The sequence below is a fragment of the Crocuta crocuta genome, unplaced genomic scaffold (assembly GCF_008692635.1).
Source record: "Crocuta crocuta isolate KB4526 unplaced genomic scaffold, BGI_CrCroc_1.0 scaffold51, whole genome shotgun sequence".
Lineage (NCBI taxonomy): Eukaryota > Metazoa > Chordata > Mammalia > Carnivora > Hyaenidae > Crocuta > Crocuta crocuta.
In genome coordinates, this window is record NW_027527624.1 from 4,301,674 (window position 1) to 4,326,220 (window position 24,547).

The following is a 24,547-nucleotide window of genomic DNA, read 5'->3' on the forward strand; positions in this document are numbered from 1 at the left end:
AGGACTCAGCAGGTGCAGTCATCTCATCATTGTCCATTGGCCACTTGTAATATGACCAGACCATGTTATAACTGTGGTTCTCGGGTAGAGATAAGGTTCCTGCACTTTTGCAGCTGCCTGAGAAGAATGAACGTGGAAATGATGAAAGCAGGTAACACTTTTTAGAAGTTATCTATGAAAGGAAGGCAAGCGAGAAGGTGGTAACTCAAGGAAGCGAGGAGTCGAGAGAAGGTTTATTTTTAAGACGGAAGACACTTATGCATGTGTAACTGTTGATGGGAAAGAGCCAGTCATGTAGCAAAGGAGCAGACAAGCCCGAGAGGAAGATGGGGGCGCCCGTCAAGGTCAGAGGGGACATAAAAGCAGAGCCCAGGTCGATAGCCCTGCAGTCACCCTGGTCAGACTGGCCGTTCGATTGCAACAGGACAGAGATGGTGAGGAAGGGTTTGGGTGGATATGTTTTGTTGAGGCTTGTTTTAAGGAGAGAAGCAGCAAGAAATTTCATTTCTGGTGGATTCCGCGTTCCAGCTGAAGCAAGAGGTGAGGTTATCTGAAGAGGGAATGAGGCAAGACAGAGATGCTTACTTAGCAAGGAATGTGTGCTGTTAGATTGCCGTAAACGACTGCAGGATCAGAGTGAGTTGGTGACTCTCGGTCTGAGAATTTCAGTCTGCAATATAGACACGTTTCTGGTCTCTAAAGCCTGAATTTAAAATGTCAGCATCTCTTTAGGGTTTAAGGATCTAAGGCTGTTGGTATCAGGGAGATCACATGTGGGATTTGTTAGCCATTTCCCTGAGGGTTGTATTCTTTTGTTTTGTTTTGTTTTTTTACTTTTTAATATCCTGTCGTTTTGATAACTTTCTGGGAGGAAAAAAAAAATCGGGCAACGGAACGCCATGAACCTGGCAGACCCTGGGAAGATACTAAGACACGAAGGAACGACTGAATGCCTTTTGGACCCAGACACATTTTTTTTTTTTAATGTTTTATTTATTTCTAGGAGAGAGAGAGAGAGACAGCGTGAGCAGGGGAGGGTCAGAGAGAGAGGGAGTCACAGACTGAAACAGGCTCCAGGCTCTGAGCTGGCAGTCAGCACAGAGCCCGACGCGGGGCTCGAACCCACGAACCGCGAGATCATGACCTAAGCGAAAGTCGGACGCTTAACCGACTAAGCCACCCAGGCGCCCCGGACCCAGACACATTTTTAAGTCAGTCAGACATTCCATGTTGCTGAACATCCACAGGGTAGAGAGCCCTGATCGGAAGTGTGAGGAAGGCCCCCAGCCGTGCCGTGTAGGACCAGGACCAGGCTGTGATTGAAAGGCAGCTTTGCGTTTACAGTGGCTGGAATCCTGTTAGATGTGGCCCTAATCTATAGTAAAGTGTCTGTACTGTGAAAAGCTCATGAACGTTTAAGAACTTGCCTGTAAACAGCAGGTGAAGCTCTGTCGTTACGACAGAATTCTGACTCAGGGTCTAATTCATTCCAAAAACAACTCAGACACCACTTCAGCTGAACTCCAAAACTATCTCGAAGTCTAGTCACCAGCCGTGGCAGCTAGCTGTTCTTCCTGGTCTCGGCTGGAGGTAGAGCACTGCTTGAGAATGCCATGGCCAGAGGGGACCCCGCAAGCTAATTAATGCTGAACTAGAGTATAGTTACAGCACCTGTATCACGTGGAAAGCGTGCTACCTCCTGAATGTGTTTAAAAGTATTTCTGGAGTGCGACAGGGCTGGCTCTTGGACCCCTTTGTATCTATAGTCTATCTAGATTATCTCATTCAAGGTCTTGCCTTTAAATACCGTCCATACGCTGACAGCCTCCAAATGGGTGTCCACAGCCCAGAGGTCTGCTGTAGACTCCAGACTCACCTAGCCAACGTTCTTACCTCATTTGTCCATTTGGAATTCTGTTGGGCATCTCAGACCACGTGGGGGACACCCACATAGCGCTCTTGCTTTTTCTTCCCCAACCTTCCGGCCCCCCCAGTCTCTTCATCTCAGGAAATGGGTGCACCATCTGACCAGCGGGTCTACCCAAAAAACTCAACGGTCAGCTTTGATTTCTCCCTTGTCCTCATGCTGGCCGGGTAGTCCCTCACCAGATCCATTTGTTTTATCTCCAAAAAGCTCTCAAATCAATCTACTTCTCCCCAGCTCCACTATCCCACCCTGGTCTGAGCCATCGCCATCTCTTATTTGGATTACCAGACTCTTGACTTCAAGCTTCTGCCCTTCCCTGTCCAGTCCACCCTCATCCCCTTACCCAGCATGAGCCTCTGCCCCACCTCTGCTCAGACCCTGTAATGGCTTCTCACTGCTCTTAGAACAAAGCACGTATTCCTCACCATGACCTGGAATGATGTCAGCATTGCCTGCTTTCCCAAACTCCCTCCATCCCTCTCCCCACCACTCTTACTGGCCTCCCATCTATTGGGTAAAACACCAAGCCCTCCTGCAGCCTTCAGTTCGGTTCATTCTTGGTCTCCAGGCCTCAGCTCCGTTGTCACCTCATTTGTCACCTCCTTAGAGGAGTTTCCTTGTCTAGTCCTTCTGAATAATCTTCTCGTGGGAGTCCCTGTTCATTAGCATGCTCTGTTTCTTCGGTACCTATCCCAGTAAATGTTTGTACCGCTTGTATATGTTTTACTTCATTCTTTTTTTTTAAAGTGTATTTATGTATTTTAGAGGGAGGTGAGGGGCAGAGAGAGAGAATCCCAAGCAGGCTCTGTGCTGTCACAGAGCCCCATGCAGGGCTTGAACTCACGAACCATGAGATCTGAGCCAAAACCAAGAGTCGGAGGCTTAACCGACTGAGCCACCCGGGCGCCCCTTATTTTACTTCATTCTTTCAAACAGTTACTGAGATGACCTATGCTGTGATCCCCTCATGTTGCATCTCTGGGAATGTATTATGAGCCAGAGAAAGTTCTCTGTGTCCCGGAGCTTACATTCAAATGGAGAAGATAGGCAGTAAGACGGATCAAAAGCAAATAGACTAATGTCAGGTGAGGAACGTGCTATGAAGAAAACAGGGTAAGCAAATTGAGACAGGTGAAGCCAACAGCAGGCAAGGGAAGGATGAAATACTGGAAAAATGGCATCACAAATAAGTGAACAGTGGTGTGTATTTTATTCAAATCGGTGTTGAAGAAATAAACTATTTTTGAGAAAGTGAATTTTGAGCCATATCTCATGGCCTAAATTCCAGAAGGATTAAAAGGTAACTGTACAAATGAAACCATCAACTAGAATAACATTCCCTTACCTCTGGATGGGGAAGAATGGCCAAGTCCAAAGGTGTGGGAAGAAACTCCATGACATGATTGATGGACTACCTATAACTCATTACTTGGGGTATCAAAAGAAAATCAAGAGATTAGGAAGGGAACAAATTAAGGGAAATCCTTGCGATAAATGAGCAAAATAAAAAGGCTAAGAATATGAATAGAGCACATCCTCTCAACTGTAAAGTTCTCTTTTCCTTGTGTTTTAATGTTTCTTGAAATTAGAATGTTTTTCATTCTCTGTGTACGCTTAATGTAGTCATGAAAAATGTTGAATCGGTGGTGTATCTTACAAGTAATAACATCTTATCATCAAAATGCAGTTTTTTTAAGTTCATAAAAATTCGTAGGAACATTAAAGTTCCTAGTAGAAACTGCTTCATTCATTAAACAACCATTTGAGAGTTTATGATGTAGTGAGGGGATAGGTATAGAGTGGTAAACAAGACAAAAATCCTTGCTTATGAGTGCCTTCTCTAGGCCAGTCACTGCCTGGTGCCCTGTGCACCACTTACATCCAATCTAGGATCAGCCAGGTTGTTTCCGCGGAGGAAGTAAGTACCGTGACCAGTGCCACGATAGCTTCGATCATAGCTTCGATCCAGTCACTAAGTGATCGAAGCACATCCCGCTCCACTCAGTCTTGCTGAAAGAGCTGTATGTCATCCCCTCTGCCCTCCCTGCCTCTCACCTCCTCACCCCTGCATTTAGGACTCCATCAAGGAACTCCTGGTGGAAATAGAAAGCATGGCAGTGGGTGCCCCAGCCAGAGCTGATGTCTTTTTAGCAAAGAGTAAGGTTTTGCTGGTGCGCCTGGGTGGCTCAGTCTGTTAAGTGTATGACTTTGGCTCAGGTCATGATCTCACAGGTTTTGAGTTTGAGCCCCACGTAGGGCTCTGTGCTGACAGCTCAGAACCTGGAGCCCGGAGCCTGCTTCAGATTCGATGTCTCCCTCTCTCTGCACCTTCCCTGCTCATGCTCTGTTTCTCTCTCTCTCTCAAAAATAAATAAACATTAAAAACACATAAAAAAGACACAAGACACATAAAAAAAAGTCTAATCCTACATTATTTAGGTGCCCTCCTATATGCTTTTTAAGCTTGTACTAAATAATATATATCATTTAAATGTCAATGAACGGTTTTAGCAATAAAAAAAATGAACAATTCACAGCCAAAGATTTTGGGAAGGACAGGAAGGAAAAAGAATTAGCTGTACGCTGGTCTCAAAGTCTGAGAGAAACATAATGAGAAGCTGTCCTAAGCTGGGGTCCCTGGAAGCAGACGCTGTGTTGGGGGATTCTTGTGCAAGTGATTTGTTGGGTGAGCTCTCTCAGGGAGAGAGGGGAGCGGAGGCATGGGTGAAAGGGAGAGAAGTTCTACAAGAAGGTGATCTCCACCAGACACTAGCTTCCTCCTGATCCCACCAGGGAGCTCTGGATTATGAACTATATCCAGAGCAACCCCACCCTGAGGCAGGGGACCTGAGCTTTTCCTACCCCTGTGTCAGCCAGCTATTGTCTGTGTGTTACCTGGGACTCAGGTGTGGCCTAAGTGAGCCAAAGTGTGGCTTGAGGCAATTTTCTCTGAGGGAGAGGCAGCTGTGAGCCATTAGTAGCCGACTCCTGGCACCTAGGGACAGGTGCACTACCCAGTAAAGGCCCCACCCAACAGCCTCCACTACAGAAATCCAAAAATATTAATTTGGAAGCTCATCAAGTGATAGGTTGTGACATATAACCGGACCCTCTGACTACATGTGCCTGTTCAAATCAGCATAGGATTTATTATCAAGCAGCTCCCTGATTTTTATTTTGCTTTAGGGTATTAAAGTATTACATCAGCTTTGCTAGAAGGGAAATTTTTTCTAAGGAAGGTGTCATGGGAGGCGTGTTCCAGGAAGGCTAAGAAGGTTCTTATGGAAAATTTGAAGGTATTATTGGGAAAAAAAGGAAAAGAAGATTAGACATAAAAATGGAAACAAGTATCAAAAACCCACTCATATGATACCAGCCTCGTCAGAAGAATGACACTGAATTCCTACAGCAAATAGATATTTTTCTTCTAGAGTTTTCTAAAACTATTTTTACACATTGCTATTTTCCTATAAATAAATTTTTTTTTTGCTAACAGTACTTTGCATAGAATGTTCAACTATATGATGATGGATACATGTCATTATATATGTGTGTATGTATATGTGTATGTAATATTTGACAAATCCATGTATTTGTCCAAAGCCCTAGAATGTACAGCCCACGAGTGAAACCTAATGTAAACTGTGGGCTTTGAGTGACAATGATGCATCGTTAGAGGTTCATGGATAGTAAAAACGTACCACGCTGGCGCAGAATGTTGATAGTGGGGGTGCCTTGTGTGATGGGGCAGACAGACTGCGGTACATTCTCCATTTTCCTGTGAACTTGAAACTGCTCTAAAAAATAAAGTCTATTGTTTTGTGCTGATCTCAGCCTATTGATAGTAATACTAGGGGTAGAAATGCCGGAAGGCACTCACCTGGGTCCCAGTGAGTCTCCCACAGACCTCTCCCCCTTTCAGAATCAGTGTTACCACCGGGCCCACCCTTGAGGATCTCATTATGATTGCAAGACGCCCTTGAGCAACAACCATCAGGAAACTTAGGAAAAATAAAGGTTTGCTACCTACAAGACCCGGAAATTGCACAGCACACCGGGGGCTATGCAGCGAGGTGGACGGGGGCGGGGTGGAGAGCGTGCGCGCATCCACGGGCCTGGGGTTCTGCTTTTTTTGGGGTCAAGCGTGGGGATCCAGGGTTTCACGGGCTTATTCTTTATTGGTGAATTTAAGACACAAGAGCAGGAATGTAAAGCATGGGGAAGAGAAATGACAAGTGACCCAAATGGTCAGTTATGAAATCAACGAAGATCTCTAAAACGGAGGAGCCTTAGTGGTGGGGAAGGTAGTCTGGCTCTTTATCTGTCCCTGTGGCTGGCAATGTGTGTATTCAAGATAGTTTTCCGAGAAGTGGGGGATTTCTCTTTGAAAGAGCTGTCTGGGCAATCGAAGCGTACCGTCCATGCTTTCACTACCTCTGTTTCTGTAAGTATGTAACTACCAAGAAAGTGGACTCTCCTGCCTAACAGTTTCTTGTGCCTAAAGAGCAGGTGACATCTTGGTGAGATTTTTAAAAAATTTCCTGTCTACCTCGGAGCGCCTGGGTGGTTCGGTCGGTTGAGCGTTGGACTTCAGGACTTCAGCTTAGGTCATGATCTCACAGGTCATGGGTTCAAGCCTCACATCGGGCTGTGCGCTGATAGCTCAGAGCCTGGAACCTTCTTCAGATTCTGTGTCTCCCTCTCTCTCTGCTCCGTCTCCATTTGTGTGCATGCGCGCTCTCTCTCTCTCACTACTCTCTCTCTCTCTCAGAAATAGAGGTAAATATTTTAAAATAAATAAGTAATAAATAAATAAATAAATAAATAAATAAATAAATAAATAATTCTCCCCACCTAGACATCGGTCCGTGCCCAGCATCTCCGGTGTAATCTGGCTGGCAGGTGGGAAAGTAAGTTTGGAAATGCCAAGCTGACAAGACCACTGGTACCTCAGAGGATCTGTCATGGAGGGTGGGTAACATGATCAGAATATTCTGTGACCATGACTTCTTGAGCCAGCAATATCCAAAAACAGGGTATTTGGCCTAAAGGTTTTCTTATATTTGTTTGCACAGAGCTCAGGAACACGTTCCAAGTTCAAATACAGTAAGAATCGGGTAAATAGCATCCATCGAGGATATAATCTATTCCTTCAGTACTTTTGTTCATAGCATAGAATTTGCTCTATGCAGGGAAGGAAATCTCCATAACACGTATACGGTTTTTCAGGTTATGAGTGCACACGCACGCACACATGGTCACGCACATGCATGCACGTGCATATACCCGTTCCTTAAAGAAAAAAAGAAGCCATCATCCACTCCCTACAAAGCGGCCGACTCATTCCCAGAATGCCTGTTGCTGTTATATATAGACATTCAGCCTACAAATAAAATGTAACATGCTAAAGTTATAACCCAAACTTCCTAGAATTATTTTCTGATACTAACGTAAACTGCTTATTGGGTTTTTTCCTCTATGACTTTAACCCCAATGGGCAGGTATCTCCCCTGCAAGAAGGTATTTCAAAGCGAAGCTAATATGGATGAAAATGAAAACTAATAACCTTTATCAAATTACAGTGAGATTTACCCCATAAGCTGCTTAGCGTTTCTATAGAAACATATCTGCCAAGTTTCATTTTGGAAGTGCGATTCCTAGGAGATGGGACCACATTGCTAATGCCGTCTGTGCGTTGTCTTTCCGTCTCCACAGGCCTTGAACCGGGGCATCGCTGCTGTCAAGGAGGATGCAGTCGAAATGCTGGCCAGCTACGGGCTGGCATACTCACTAATGAAGTTCTTCACGGGTCCCATGAGTGACTTTAAGAACGTGGGCCTGGTGTTTGTGAACAGCAAGCGAGACAGGACCAAGGCTGTTCTGTGCATGGTGGTGGCCGGCGCCATTGCTGCCGTCTTTCACACCCTGATAGGTAAGGCTCCCGACCTCCGTGGGTCATGTCTTGTTCCTGTCCGTCTGTTCAAACGTATTTATCACAAGAAATGATTCTCTGGCAATTCTCAAACATTTGTCACGAGAAATTTCAAGGGATGAAAGGAATGGAATTTGCATTCCTAGCTCAAGAAAAGAAAATGTGTTTTCTCTGGGGAGCCGTCATTTTACTTCTTTGACCCCCTAAACCCTGTGTCAGAGAGCAAGTCATTTCTGTCCGTTTAACAAAATGGCCCCATGCTTCCTGATAGACATGCATTACTGAACAAACTCAGTCTTTTTTTTTTTTTTTTAATGTTTATTTTTGAGAGAGAGAGAAACAGAGTGGGAGTGGGAGAGGGACAGAGAGAGAGGGAGACACAGAATCAGGCTCTAGGCTCTGAGCTGTCAGCGCAGAGCCTGACGTGGGGCTCAGACTCACGAACTGTGAGATCACGACCTGAGCCAAAGTTGGACGTTTAACCGACTGAGCCACCCAGGCGCTCCTACACAGACTCAATCTTAAACAGAAAAATAGAATGGTTGCTATGTAGGACTCATGCTTATCAGCAGTGAGAACAAATGACAGATTGTTTTATGTGTTAAAATTAACTTATTTGAGGGCCTCATTATTCTATCGTATTCAAAGACAAGACTAAGTACTGTGGCATAACATTCTTTCCATGAAAGAAAAGCTGTATCATACATATAGCGACTCTCGCACAAGATCGCCGAGACCTTGGAAAAGCACTTGCTTCGGAGCCTGAGTCCTGCTTCTGCCTTCCTGATGGTGATAAAATTCTAAGAGCATGATTTCCGAGCTCCTTGGCTTTTAAAACAGCTCAGCTTACCAGGCAGAAAAATTGAGTGGCGCATGTATTGAGCCCAGTTGGCATAAAACCCGTGAATAACACCTTGTAAACCCATTGTGTGCCTTCAGAACAGCACGGGCAGTGTGAGGATCATGAATGTCAGTGGCGAATAAAGGAACCAGAAGATTAACCCAAACCATTCACGGCGTATTTAGATGGCAGCTAATGTTTACTTACATGACTAAGAAAGTAAAGGGGGTGAGGCCTTTGTGGTTTTCCTTTTGAATGTAGGACAGAGTCTTATGCTGACAGCAGTGAGAGACAATGAGAACGTAATGCTAAGGACCCAATATTCAACCAAAGTGTTGATATTGGTCATTTAACTTGGGCTCCGGGCTTCAGGGCCTGGGGTTGAGAGGAGGAGATTCTCTTCTTCCTTCAGCTCGTGCCCTGAATACTAACTTGTGGACTGGACTTTGAAGAAACCTTCTGCAGCTAGACTCGGTCTAGGCCATTTTCAAAGATGGTGTATGCCTTTCAGAAAATTCCATACAGAAAATGAATAGGTCTAGGGGCACCTGGGTCGGCTGAGGACTCAATTCTTTATTTCAGTGCAGGTCATCATCTCACAGTTCATGAATTCGAGCCCCAAGTCGGGCTCTGTGTTGACAGTGCAGAGCCTGCTTGGGATTCTCTCTCCCTCTCTCTGTGCCCTGCTCCCCTTTCTAAATAAAAAACAAGCAAGAAAGAGAGAAATGAATAGGTCTAGATAAATTTTTTTGTCTAAAGAGGTAAATCTGTTCCCTTTTACTGCCAGTCTTTATTTAGATTTCTGAATAACCCTAACATGGCCTGTTCTTGTCACAGCTGAATAAGACTTTGGTACTAGTAGCTAATTACTAGCCATCAGTAGTCATGGAAGAAGAAAGCTGAATATTCTGCATTATGGACACTGTTATGAGGAACAAGTGGTCATTGACAGAAATCAGCACCGTTTTTCAAGTTAAATCTAAAACTTTCAATTTTAAAATTGGTAAAAGTCTTAGCTTTGAATCAGAATGGCTCCACATCCCAGGTGTACTTAAGGAGCATTTTGAGTAGACGCTTGGAATTCTGTTGGGCTGACAGACTTTGAAGTCTAGAAGATCCACCAGCCCAGGACTTCGAGTCTACTCCGTGTGCCCCAGAGCCTGGCTCTCAGTCACCACATTGCAGGAGTATTTCTAGCTTTTTGGTACTTGGTCTTTGTTGGAAGCTGCTAATAAGTGTCTCATTTTAGCTAAAGTGTAGCCACCACTGTTGTCGTGGGCACATGTATGAGACACCACTTTTTTAAATTGCAGGGCACGGGGTTTGCCACCAGCAAACCTTAATTGAAGCCAGTGGTCAGTGTGTAGGTGTTTTTCACCTCCCTCTGCCTAATTAATCTATAAAAGAGAGGAAAACTTGCTGACCATGTATTTGGGTTCATTGGAGTCCAGTCAATTTCACCTGCATGAAGTTAGTATTGCCTGACCTCCTAGTTTCACACAGATGGAGAAACCACCACTCAGACGTTTTATTTCTTTACACATTTGTTCTCAGCAGGGAAGCGTAAAACGCCTTCCAGCCTGGGGAGTCCGCAGAGCTCAGGGGAACAAGTTCCTATTCTCCGATACGGAGCAATTGAAGTAACTTCTAGAGTGATTCCGTTTGTCAGTCTTCCCTTCTCGGCAGGCTTCTCCATTATCATGGGTTATAGACCAGCCCTGTAAAGGTAAAAGGGTACAACTTGACAGAATTGAAACTAACAAGGGTGTTAGAAATGGACAGTTTCAGCACAGCTGAGAAATGTATCACTGCGTAACAAGCCACCCCAGTACTCAGTGACTCAAAACCCAGCACTTACTCTTGCTCACCAGATCAAGGGGCAGAGGGGGTGGTTCTTTCGGCCACGGTGGGCTCATGCCTCTGTGGTCAGCTGAGAGTTAGGAGGGAGGGTCTGCTGATCTTGGTGGGCTCACTGGAGCCTGTCAGCCAATAGTAGGCTGGTCCAGATGGCCGCTAATGGGATAGCTGAGATCTCTTCCACCAGCCTGCGCCCATGTGGACACCTGTGGCAATACCCCGAGTGAGAAGATAGAGGCCCACAAGGCCTTTGGAGCCTAAGAATTGGAAGGGGCCACCATCACTGCCACCGTGCATGACTGGCCAAGACAAATCCCAAGCCAGCCCACGCTCAAGGGGGGAGGGAAAATAGACTCCAACTTTTCACCGGAGGAACTACAGTCATATTGCAGATGAGAGACATAAGGAGGAGAGAAGAATCAGGGACATTTATCAATCAGTCTACCCCAGTCGGTTCTTTGGGAGATGACAGATTCATGCATTTCTTCAATCAACATGTATTGAACACCCACAGTGGGCTAGATCCTGGGCATTCAGATATGAATAAGGCATGGTCTTGAGAAAGAAGCAAGATGTCATACAGTAAATTATTACAAATTCCACTCCACTGAGTCTTGATACCAGTGACCTAGAATTTATGTTCTTGTGTTAAGATTTCACACTTACTTTCCTTACTTTATGCATGGGTTTATGACATACCTGTAAGGCCTGGGCAGTGTCTGTACCTCCCACACCCAGATCTTTCAGATAAATGTTGCACATTGCAGATTCTAGAGGGGTGTGTCCCGTGTCCTTGTCCCAGCCCCCAGGTAGGTGAGCAGCCTCTTTACAGCCCGGTTAGATGGCATGATGCATAGAAGTCATTCAGCCGTACGTGCTGAGGTGACTTACATACCGCGCATACAAGCACACGCTTTGAAATGATTCATTAGAAGCACAGGGGTCAAGTTACCTGCCTGGAAAAAGCCTAGTAAACAGAGAACCTAGTGGCCTAATCAGTAGACCAGGTAAGACTTTTAAGCATGGGAACTTGGGAATTTGAATGAGAATAAGTGTTCTCAAATTTGCCTCTTGGAAATACACAGATTGTCCTGTTACTTGATTGGGAGGAGGGCTTTCTCCTCAGTTCCCATGGGAAAATATAGGTATATAGAGTTGTTTTGATTAATATTAACATTTCGTGGCATTTGGCAACAAGTGCTAATAAGTCCCGGATGAATAAGCTCAAGAGGCACTAATTCTCGAAGAGGGTCCATCACACTGGTGGGCCGAGGGCGGAAGAGCTAGGGATTTGAATGGCCCTCTGGTTTCTTCTTGTTTGGGTGGGGTCAGAAGCTGTCTACCTATAAAAGCGTCAAGTCCATGTCCTCCCGCTGCAGCNGAGAGGCACTAATTCTCGAAGAGGGTCCATCACACTGGTGGGCGGAGGGCGGAAGAGCCAGGGATTTGAATGGCCCTTCTGGTTTCTTCTTGTTTGGGTGGGGTCAGAAGCTGTCTACCTATAAAAGCGTCAAGTCCATGTCCTCCCGCTGCAGCCACCCCATGAAATCTGTTTACATCTCTTCAGGAACCTTGTTTAATTTCTCCTTTTCATGTTCTGCTCTTCATCAGGAATATGAGCTGTTTCAGAACAGTCCAGGTAGGGCAGTTTATAGAAGCTGAGGGGTAGGAAACGTGAAGGCAGCCAGCCTGGTAATTACGGACGCTATGCAAAGCACTTTAAACAAATTACCCCCAGCCCGACAGCTCCAACCAGAAACAGCTCAGGGGCACAGGAGGCGGGGTGGTATTGGGTGAAAAACCACGGCTGGGATTTTACATTCCCAGCTCACAGGGTGGAAACAGCAACCTTTGTAGTTTACAATCAGATTCTTCTCTGTGTCAGGGAGGAGGGGAGGAGGAGGAGAGGGAAGAAGTAGCTTAAAGAGGAGGAAAAGTAAAAAAGAAGTGGGACCCCTGGAACCCGGAGGCCCGGAGGGGCCCAGCACAAGCTTAGGGCTGAGAACAGCAAGGGGGTAGGAGGGGCAGAGGGCAGAGCCGAGCGGTCCGGCCGAGGCAGAAAGCCTGACAACTGAGCTCTCCCCCCAGCCGTGCTAATGACCGCTCTCCATTGTCCTGCATCGAGGCACTACTTTTGATATTTTCGTTAAAGTAGTCTGATAGGGGGGTGCCTGGGTGGCTCAGCCGGTGAAGTGCCCCACTTCAGCTCAGGTCATGATCTCATGGTTCGTGGGTTCGAGCCCCACATCTGGCTCCATGCTGACACCGCAGAGCCTGCTTGGGATCCTCTCGCTCCCTCTCTCTGTCCCTCCCTCGCTCTCTGCCTCTCTCAAAAATAAACATTATAGGGGCGCCTGGGTGGCCCATTCGTTTAAGCGGCTGACTTTGGCTCAGGTCATGATCTCACGGTTCGTGGGTTCAAGCCCCATGTCGGGCTCTGTGCTGACAGCTAGCTCAGAGACTGGAGCCTGTCTTCAGGGTCTGTATCTCCCTCTCTTTCTGACCCCCCCACCCCCGCTCATGCTGTGTCTCTCTTAAAAAATAAATAAAACATAAAAAGAAATAAACATCATAAATAAATAAATAAATATCTAATAGATAACTTTAGATCTATGTACAGAAGGTAGAGAAGCTGATTTATATTGATCCCTATGCCCCCGGGGCCTCTTCCCAACTGCTCAAACTCACGGGTCCCAGTGAGGAAAAGAATTCTGTCTCAGGTCTTCCTCAAGGCCACCCAAGGTGACTTTGCTAGGGCTGTCCTAACAATGCAGCTCAGCCTAGGAGGCTAACACGACAGAAATGCACCGTCTCACAGTTCATGAGGCTGCACACTCAAGCCGTCGGTACGGCTGCTTCCTTCTCTCCAAGCTTCTGTGGTTTGAGGGCGACCTGGGGCTTCCTTGGCCTGCAAGGACATCACCCCCGTCTCCACCTTCACGTCTGCGTGGCGTTCTCCCTGTGTGCGCCCACCTCTGTGTCCAAGTTTCCCCTTTTTAGAAGGACCCAGGCATCCTGCATCGGGAGCTGTCCCGACTCCGGTGTCACCTCATCTTACCTAATTATATCTGCAGTGACCCCGTTGCCAATCAGGTCACATTCTTCTGTCCTGGGGAGAAGACTCCACCTAGGAATTCGAGGGGGCGCACGCAGCTCAGCCCGGCACCCTGCCCTTCCGGTTCTCGGCCTTCCCTGGTTTCAGAGTCCAGTCAAGTGCACGCTGGCATTGTCCGTGGGCTCTAAGCTTCAGCGCAGAACGTCAGCCCATGAGCTATTCCTAGGCGCCCGGCCCTTGCCGCGGGCACTGCATTGCCAGGCTCCACCAGCTCCGCTGTCTCACCTGCTAGGCTGGGGCACGCTGCGGGCAGTGGCCAGGCTGGGACACACTGCGGGCAGCGGCCGGGTCACCTCCTGGTAGGTCCCCACACAGTGGCCTATTCCCAACTCAATGAAACAAACATGCAAGTAAACAGCAGCCACAGTGAACTCGGAGACAGAACTTTTAAGTTTTCAGCGCGCCAAGTAAGCCATTCATTCACGCAAGTAAGAAACAGCTTCATCCTGGCCTTGCGTTTCCGTCTGTCTTACTGTCCCAGGTCTGAGCGCACTTGTCACCGGACTGCCCCAAAGTCAGGCTGGCAGGCTCCCCCNCAGTTGCCTCTCTCCCCTCCTTGTCCCACCTTGCAGAGCCTTTTCTCTTTCTGCCCTGGGACACCTCCCTCTCGGATCTCTCTTCTTGCTGCCTAGTGTCTCTGCTGGCCCCACCTGCTCCGCGCCAGACATCTTTGCTCACCTGGCCNCCTCATCCCACCTTGTGCTCTAGATGTCTTTACCCTCCCAGCCCCCTACCCCTTAAAATCACTTACGTGTGCCTCTTCCCCCTCCGGGATTCCCTTTGTGCATCTGAATATCCTTGATACCGTCCCGAAGATCTGACTTACTTCAAAATCCCTGTGATTCAAGACTAATCCTGGGGTGTCTGGGTGGCTAGGTCGGTTAGGCGTCCAACTTTGGCTCAGGTCATGAATTCCCATTTGGTGAGTTCGAGCCCTGCGGCGGGCTCTGTGCTGACAGCTCGGAGCCTGGAGCCGGCTTGGGATTCTGTGTCTCCTTCTCTCTGTGCCCCTCCCCTGCTTGCATTCTGTCTGTCTCTTTAAATATAGAGACAGACAGAGTGCAATAAAGATTTAAATCAATAAAGATTTTAAAAACTTTTTTGAAAAAGACTAATCCTGGAAATAGATTGAGGGTTATTTGTTTACTGTCAGTTTCTTCTTCTTATCAGTTAATATGTTTATAACTCATCCCTCAAATTTTGAAGTGGGGGGAGGGATCTTATTAATTCCCATAAAATGAAACTCTGCATTCTATCTCCTTTCTGATTTCAAAGCAGCTTCTGTCGCTGTCCATTACATTAATATTCTTATTTTTTAATGAAAATGGCAGGAACACTGCTATTAAAGCACCATGTAGGGGCGCCTGGGTGGCTTAGTCGGTTAAGCCTCCGACTTTCACTTAGGTCATGATCTCGCAGTTCGTGGGTTCGAGCCCCACGTCGGGCTCTGTGCTGACTGCCAGCTCAGAGCCTGGAGCCTGTTTCAGTCTGTGACTCCCTCTCTCTCTGACCCTCCCCTGCTCACACTGTCTCTCTCTCTCTCCTAGAAATAAATTAATTAATTAAAAAAAAAATAGCACCATGTAAAACACAATGAAAAACACAACAACAATTAGTATTTTCCTATATAGTCTAACATGTATCAATGAGGTAAAAATAGCTTCCTAATTTATTTAATCTTTGCTAACAGTCCCTGTCAGAACGCCCAGCTAATACATTCAAAAGACCTTTCTCTTTCTTCCTTTATATCTATTTGGCAGCTATGAATTCATTCAGCCTATATTGGTTCAGTGCCCACATGCTCCTCCCAAAAGATGAAACAGAAAGAAAGGCAAGCCGTGAAAGCCTAGGTTTATATTTTGTATTGAAGAGGCACATTCACATCTGGGCATTTTCCCTTAGTAAATAACTAACCCTCTATATAAACATTTAGCCTCCGAGCAATCCAGGAGCAATCCATCACGCGTCCTTTCATAGTATTCAAATAATGGAAACAACCTAAATGTGTAATAATAGGAGACTAACTTGATGCCAAGTCAACCTGCAAAAAGGAACTCATTGCAATCATGAAAGTATGGAAGCATATCATGGAAGGCTGCCCATGGTTTACAAAAGAGTCTGTATATAGTATGATCTCATTTTTATGTTAAAACACACATGCGTAGCCCACACACGTGCCTACCACACACACCCGTAAAAGAACTGGGCAGTTGGAATCCAGAGCCTTAACCGTGACCCCCTCTGGGTAGGGCGATGAGACTGTAGATGATTTTTTTTTTCTATTTGCTCATCTACATTTTCTGATTTTTCTGCAAAAACACTAATGTTCCATTTAACATTGTTTGACATCTTCAAGATGAAAAGCTTGCAAAGATCACTTTTTCTAACATTGCCACGTGTCTTTTTTGGCCCTTTGCAGCTTATAGTGACTTAGGTTACTACATTATCAATAAACTGCACCATGTGGACGAGTCTGTGGGGAACAAGACGAGAAGAGCCTTCCTGTATCTTGCTGCCTTCCCTTTTATGGATGCGATGGTGAGTAATCGTTGGTGCTGCTTTAAGAAATAACTATGGTGTACGTAACACAAAATTGATCATTTTAGCCACTTTTATGTATACAGTTCGATGGCATGAAGGATCTTCACGTTGCCGTGAGTCTCCCAGAGCTCCTATCATCTCGTGAAACTGACTCTGTCTCCATTAGGCACCAGCTTCCCGTTCTCCCGTCCCCTCCGCCTCTAGGACCACTGCCCTGCAGTCTGTGTAGACTGGACCTTCAGGGGATTTCACAGAGTGGAATGAGCCAGTACTTGTGTGTTTTTAGTGCTCACTAGTTCATCTAACTTCGCATGTCTTCAAGGTTCACCCATGTCGTAGCACACGTCAGAATGTCCTTTACGAGGACCACATTTTGTTCATCCGTTCATCCATCAGTGGACACCTGGGTTGCTATTTTGATAATGCTGTGATGGCCCTGATGTGCCAGTACCTCTTTGAGTTTTCTGCTTTAATCCTTCTGGGTATACAGTCAGAAGTAAAATTGCCGGGTTATATAGTAATTCTGTTTTTAATTTTTGAGGGACCCTCATACTGATTTCCAAATCGGCTGTACCATTTTACAAAGTCAAGGGTTCCACTGGACCACTGACTTTTAACCAGCCCGTCCCGTCCATTTGTTTCGTTATGAGACTTGTCTGTATTTGTCGAAAGTTCTGACGGGGGCAAGAGAGCCTATTTGAAAATTTGACTTAAATGTGAAGTTCTTTTCTGATATCTTCAGGATCAAGAGATCAGGACAGCTTTCTGATAAACTTACCATTTGTGTGGTTTAAACACCAAATCTTTTTAGAATAAGAATCTCTTGAATATATTGATAGGATTTCATTGCTTTCATAACCAGCTTTACTACATTACTAAGGGCAGCTCACTTCCATAGATTAAATCCTTTGTCATGTTGCTAAAGAGTTCTCAGAGAATGCTTTTTTCCCCTATTCCTCTGTGTTATAGGTATAAAAGAGACTTAGCCAAAAAAACCCAAAACAAACAAAACACCCCAACTCCAGTAATGTCCAATGCTAGAAAATAAACCCCTTCTTTGGGCTCCATTTTAAATTACTTTTGGGGCGCCTGGGTGGCTTAGTCGGTTAAGCGTCCGACTTTCGCTTANTAATACGGGGAAAAATATGTCAATATGGGGGTGCCCTGGTGGCTCAGAGACTCGAGCATCCCACTCTCAATTTTGGCTCAGGTCATGATCCCCAGGTCATGGGATCAAGCCCCATGTCAGGCTCTTTGCTCAGCATGGAGCCTGCTTGGGATTTTCTTTCTTTCGCTCTCTAAAATAAGATATGTAAGTTTGGGGCGCCTGGGTGGCTTAGTCGGTTAAGCGTCCGGCTTTCGCTTAGGTCATGATCTCGCGGTTTGTGGGTTCGAGCCCTGCGTCGGGCTCTGTGCTGACTGCCAGCTCAGAGCCTGGAGCCTGTTTCAGTCTGTGACTCCCTCTCTGTGTGACCCTCCCCTGCTCACGCTGTCTCTCTCTCTCTCTCCTAGAAATAAATAAAACATTAAAAAAATTTTAAATAATATATAAGTTAATCTATACAATTTTCACCACCCTCCATCCCAAGTTTTATGTGCTGTAGACGCGTGAGGTGAGTGGGCATCTGCGTTGAGGTGGAGGCCACAGCCCCACATCCTTGGGGAGATGACACAAGGGAGAAAGCACGTGGTCCCCTTCTCAGATGTGATCAGGACTGTCAGCCTGCCTGTAGTCAGGTTATCGATACAGCCTCACTGAGTGGCTGGCCGCTTTCCCCCGGTTTGGACAGTAACCTTAAATCCTCAACTCCTAGCTCTAACACAAAGGCTCCGACTCCCAATCGGCCGGACATCGGTTTAGGTGGGAGGATTTGGCCATTGGAGCACTAGTACCTGGATTTTCTTTTTCTCCCTTATTTCCAAGAAAGAAATGTACTCTGTATTTACTCTGGTAGTTGACATATACTCAAAAAAAAAAAGAAAGAAAGAAGGTAAAGGGGATGAATTTCCTCGAACCGGATTCCCCATGGTGCCCACGCAGGCCTAAGGGGGCACCACGGTGCTCAGAGAACTGAATGAAGTGACCTTTGTCACATCCGAAACCAGTAAAAGCCCAGCTTCCCAGACAGAATCTGTGATGGTGCTCTAATGCCCGCCCCCCCATCTGTATGGGGACTCTATAAACACGTAGAAGAATTACGGTTATACAGTGAATTCAGGGACTCGGGACTAAAAGTGAATCACAGACTCTTACGTGCCCCGTGTTCCATTTTCCTTCAGCTGTATTTATTTGCCATGAGAGAGTTTCTAAAACTCAGTATGACACCAGAACATTGGTGATCAACCCCCTTTACTTCTACATTTCATTTACCAACTGCCCCCGAGACCCAGCAGTAAGTAGGAGACTGCTAATAAAAAACAAGACAGTGAGCAATTATAAAGAGTCAGGTGACCTCTCCCCAAACTCCTCCCCTGTACACCCATACCTGCACCACGGCCCCTGGTATATTGGTTGGAGAGATACTATTTGAAAGCCACAAAGCTTATCCTCCAGATGTTGACCTCCTTGGTCAACAGAGATAGCCTACAAGCCGCTATTTGCAAACGTTATCGACAGTTTACATTTCTTCCCGCGTCTGGCATCTTTGGACCTATGAGCTGAGGAAGGATGAGACGTAGCAGCTGCTCTATGCAGCCTGAACAGACCTCGGGGAATAAGTCATATTTGTCAGATTGCGTTTAGTTCACAAGAAATGTTATTTCCACGTCAGTCCACATCGGCCTTTTACAGGTTAAAGGGATGATCTTTAAACAGACTCTGTCTTGAACTCCCAGCCTCCACACTCACCGTAACCTGGGCTTTCCATCATCTGCTCCCCTCAGAGGACCTTCCTTGTAATTGCCCGCACAGGCAGAGTGTCAGATCAGATCCTGCCCTGACTTGAAAAGAAGGAAGAAGTAGAGCCCTAAGCAGCTGATGAGAACCCGTAATGACTGTAATAACTCAGAACCAACCTGGAGCCCTCATTATAACATGTTCGTGTAAGGAGAATGCTTCTGCCTTGCTATTCCCACCGGCCGAGAGAGAGAGAGAGAGAGAGACAGACAGACAGACAGACAGACAGACAGTGTTTCCTCCATTCCTGGTATCCACCTAGCTTTCCTGCCGGGCACGTGGACCAAATGAGTGCACTGACCTGCATATAATCGGTCCTAAATAAATACTGTGCAGTCACGGATTCCACTTTAAAAAAATCTTATGTGCACCTAGCCCCCAGGCCAAGTTACAGTCATGTGACCAACTGAAGATTTGTCCTGTGCCTCTAAGGTTTGGGGGGTAGAAAGTCTATTTCAGGAATGCCCAGGAAATCATAACAATCAGAAGTAATCCAGTGCTAACGGCGTCTCTCATGCCCCGTGCTTGTCTTTCCGGCAGGCATGGACCCATGCTGGCATTCTCCTGAAACACAAATACAGTTTCCTGGTGGGATGTGCCTCAATCTCAGACGTCATAGCTCAGGTAAGTGTGGTCTGTGTGTCACTCAGCGCCACTCAGAGCCTCTCCCTGGCGAGTCACAGAGCCCACCCATGCCTCACTTACATTCATTCGCTCTGCCGAGCGTTTGACGTTATATCAATCATGGACTTCCGTAAGGGTTTGTCAAACTCGTGAGAAAGAGAAACCGCTTGCAATAGAAGTATGAATAATCCTGCTGGCCCGAGGGCGGTAGGAATTTAAATTCAGTGGCAGAGGTTTGGGCTTCAGTCTTGCAGAACTCGCATGTGGAATGGCCATCAGGTCCCAGCTAGTGCATGCTTGGTGGCCAGTGGGTCTCTGGGCACTTGTCTGGGCACACACTTGGCCCTTTGTGTGGCCCCACATAGTACAGGGTCCATCCCTCAGCTCCAGAGGGAGCTGTTAGGAATTGCCCTTTCGCCACCCAGGGCTGCCATTCACACATCATTAGTCCACTTTTTTTTTTAGTTTATTGTCAAGTTGCTTTCCATATAACACCCAGTGCTCATCGCACAAGTGCCCTCCCCCATGCCCATCATTCCCCTTCCCCTCCCCCCACCCCCATCAGCCCTCAGTTTGTTCTCTGCATTCGAGAGTCTCTCATGGTTTGCCTCCCGCATTTAAAAAGAGCCAGGACGTTGGACCCATGCTGCACTTCCGGTCGAGTCCAGGCCCCTGGGGTCTGGCGCCAGCTCTGATTTTCCATTTTCCATCCTTTCCTCTGCCACCGAGGCTACTGCCTGAAACGTTTCAACGGAAAATTAGATGTAATTCCTATAATCTGTAAATTAGGCCTAGTTCCTACAGTCCGGGGTTTGGGAGAACCGGGTCTTCACAGAGGAGCGGGGGATGGACTGATTTTTTACGCTCTTTTCCCAATTCCCAGCGCCATTCTGGGAACGTTTATAGGCATTTCTGCCTGGTTGCTTCCCGTCGCACACGCTAGTCTCGCAGCCACCTTGGTGAGAGAATCTGTTGTCAGACTCTTAGCCCCTCCTAAAGACCAACAATTCCATTTCCAGATTAATTGCTCTGACCCCACGGATCACTATTAAAAGTAATTTAAATTATTCCTATTAACACTATGTGTAGGTGTGTTTGCACGCGCATGTGCACGCCTGAACGCTGGCTAACTTCGTTCCTTGATGGGTCTTGGTTCATTTTCTTTGTGAGTTATCAGAGAGTTTTGTCCTGAGCTTACTTTTAATTCGTCCTCTGAGACATGGACTAAACTGCCTTATTCACTCTAATCCCTTAACTTGAAAGAAAGGAAGCACTTCTCCTGGGCAGCATGGCCATCAGCAACTCCCTGAGTATTTAGAGATGCGTGTTTTCTTAAGGGCAAACAAACAAACAAAAAAGCCTGACTTTGCCTACGATAAATATAGGAGGCAGCTAAGGGTGGAAGAGAACACCATATCCCTGAAAAATGCTTTGCCCGTACGCCCACGGCCAGTTTCCTTCTCAGTTTGAAGCCCAGTCGGAGCCGGCGCCTGCTGGGAGGGCTCACAAACGCAGAATAAACATATCTGGTTAGTAAGAGAGGTGGGAGCGGGATTCCTGGTGAAGTAGTTATTTTAAACCTTGTAATTCAAAAGCCTGGGGGAATAAATGCAATTTTTGTTCGCAAATCTTTTATGACCCCTGCCCCGCACCCCCCAGCTTCGTTCCTCTTGTTCCTTGAAAGCATTTGTTAATTACCCAACTTGGCGATGAGTAAATAGATCTTAGGCAGAGCCCTTTGAAATACCACCTTGGCTTAGATAGACAGCAAGCAGTCACCAACGGTAACATGAAAATGGTTTGTAATGTCTTGAATTTCAGTGGCAACTCTCATTTTTAAAAACTTGGCGAAGCTAATTGGTGTCTTCGTAGTACAAGAAAGCGCTTGGTTCGGTTCACGCAGGCAAGGCTTCTCTGTGCCACGGTTACTGTCAACGGTGCTATTATGTTCTAATAATCGCCAAGGGGTTTATGAAGAATATTGCTGTCTCTGTTATATTTCACAATCACCCGGTCAGTATTTGCTCAGTATCAAAATGAGAATTCTCCTGGGGTCGTCAGACCTTACTGGGCTCTCCTGCCCTAGCCCTTACCTGCTGAAGTTGGCTGAGGGCCCGAGGGCGGGATGCCAAGATCCCAGCTCAGTAATGATGCTGCTCTACTGTAAATCCCCTTGCCTCCTGCCTTTTCATGTCAGTCTTCTGGCAGGATCCCACTCCTGAACCACCCTGTGACGCACCCGTCACCACCTACACCCAGGTAGCAAGTGCTCCTGCAGAAAGTTCCACAGCGGACGGGGCGCCTGGGTGGCTCAGTCAGTTAAGTGTCTGACTTCAGCTCAGATCATGATCTCATGGTTTGTGAGTTCAAGCCCCACGTCAGGCTCTGTGCTGACCGCTCAGAGCCTGGAGCCTTCTTCAGATTCTGTGTGTGTGTGTGTGTGTGTGTGTGTGTGTGTGTGTGTCTCTGCCCCTCCCTCCCCAAAAATAAATAAACATTAAAAAATAAAAATAAATAATAAAAAAAGAAAGTTCCATGGTGGCACTGACTGATCAATTCATGGACTCCTGTCGTCATCACTCACCTCACCTGACTCCAGTAACTAAGTCAGAGGCTCCCCACTCTCCTCACTCTTCCCTGTAGATGAGCTTCCTCCCCATTTCTCTGAGAAAATGGAAGCAACCAATTTCTTCAACTTCTGGCCACCAAACCTACAAGCCTGCCTTCACATCCTGCATCACGTCCGTTTCTTCCCATTTCCGGAGAGATGTCCCGTCCCTGTGGTCCAGAACCACTTCTGCCACCTGGGCCTTGGGTTCTGTGCTTTCTCAAGAACTTTATTCAGTTTGTCAGTGATCCATTCTCTCTCCCCTGGGTCATTTCTCCTAACATGTAACATTTTAACACAAGAACAGTAGGAAGATTTATCTGGCTCCCTTGTACCTGTCTAGCTATCATCCTGTCTCTCTGTTACTTCATAGCCAGGCGTTTTGGAAGAGTGGTTTTCACCCACTGTATTTTTTTTGTTTTTACTTCTCTTTCATTCTTTTACCGACTCCAGGTAGACTTCCACCCCCATCAGCCCACCCAAGTAGCTCTTGCTAATGACCTTCATGTCACTTAACCCAGTGGACGTTCCCTGTCAACTTCTCAGACATCTCTTTACTCTGTTGACTGCTCCTTCCTGCACAAAACGTTCATTCCCACTGGTGCTCAGCTCCACAGTCCCGGTCTGTCTCCTCCTTCTGAAGGCCCACCTCCTCTACTGCTGTGAACGTGAGGACCTTTCTTGGGACCTTTCTCTCTTCTCACTCTGTGTTCTGTTCTGTTGGAGAAAACTCTAATTCATGCCCGCCTTAGCAGGCTGGATGGTCCCCAAGTATCTGTAGCCAGGCCCGCTCGTCAGCTGCAGATGTCGTATCTAAATGTCCCTGTGATTGCTCCACTCAGCTCCTTCAAAGCCACCCCAAGCTTGAATTTATATCTTCTCTATCTGGCATTTTGGTTTTATGCAAATCAGTGGCACTGTCGTCTGGTCAGACACCCTGGGAACCATCCTACAAGCACCCTGTTCACCATCAGGCCTTTTTTATTTTAATTCTAGATATTTCTTTTGTTTTAAAAAAAAGTTTATTTCTTTTGAGAGGGCATATGAGCAGGGGAGAGGCAGAGAGAGACTCCCAAGCAGGCTTCACACGGTCAGTGAAGAGCCCGACGTGGGACTTGAACCCACAAACTGTGAGACCACGACCTGAGCTGAGATCAAGAGTCAGACACTTAACCAGCTGAGCGGGCGCCCCCATCGTAGATATTTCTTTTATCTACCCTCCTCTCCCCACCTCTGCCGCCCTCTCCCTGGTCCGAAGGACCCCCCCACCACCCAACCCGGGTGTCTCCTCTCTTCCCTTTGCCTCTGCTCTGACACTCCTTCTTCCTTCCCCCCTGCAGCCACTGTGATCTGTTCTCTTTGAAATTCTGGCCACCTCGTCCCCTGCTTAGAAGCCGCTCCTAATGGGGTCGCCTGCGTGGCTCAGTCAGTTAAGCATCCAGCTCTTGATTTCACCTCAGGTCATGGTCATGGGATCGAGCCCCGAGTCAGGCTCCATGCTGAGTAAGGAGCCTGCTTGGGATTCTCGTCCTTCCTCTCTCTCTAAAACAATAAATAAATAAATAAATAAATAAATAAATAAATAAATAAGTAAGTAAATGAATAAATAAAAAACAAACATTTTTTTAAAAACTTTTAAAAATTGCTTCCTGGTATTCTTGAGATAAAAAACTCAGAATCCTGGTCATGGCTGACAAGGTACGGAAGACCCTTGGCCTCACCTCCTCTCCAGCCTGGCAGTCACGTCCTGTCCCCTTGCTTCCTGCACTCCAGCCGCGGGTACTCTGCTCGGGGCCTCAGTAGGGTGGAGCCCCCTTCTCTGCCTCAGTTCCCGCGCCACGGATGCCTGCCATTCCCGGTACCTCCCGCGGAGGCTGCAGGTCTCAGCTCAGACGGCACCCCCGCCGGACCCCCTGGTGGTGGCTGAGCCACTCTTCCCTCACCGTGTCAGGGGGCACTCGCCAGCGCCGCCGTGCCATCCTGCCATCCTGCTTCTCCGCTGGACTGTCCACTCCCCAGGACAGAATTGGGGACCAGCTCATTGATCGCTGAATCCCAGCACCCGGCACAGGGCCAGCAAGGAACAGGCTCTCACTGGGAATATCCTCACCACTGAGGCACTGGGTTCCCCCTCAGAAAATAACCCAGTGTTTTCAGTGGCCATGTCAGATCACCGTCATAATTCTGGACTTAAATGTGAAAGGCC

At 46.9% G+C, this 24,547-nt stretch overlaps 1 protein-coding gene across 1 annotated transcript in view; it reads left to right on the forward strand.

Annotated features, from left to right (window-relative positions):
- ANKH (ANKH inorganic pyrophosphate transport regulator) overlaps positions 1-24,547 on the forward strand; it is a 140,678-nt gene that overhangs the window by 77,405 nt on the left and 38,726 nt on the right. Inside the window, exons 3-5 of the mRNA XM_077771993.1 lie at positions 7,643-7,859; positions 16,092-16,210; positions 19,650-19,733. Of these exons, the coding sequence (XP_077628119.1) occupies positions 7,643-7,859; positions 16,092-16,210; positions 19,650-19,733 (420 nt within the window). The remainder of the gene's footprint in view (positions 1-7,642; positions 7,860-16,091; positions 16,211-19,649; positions 19,734-24,547) is intronic.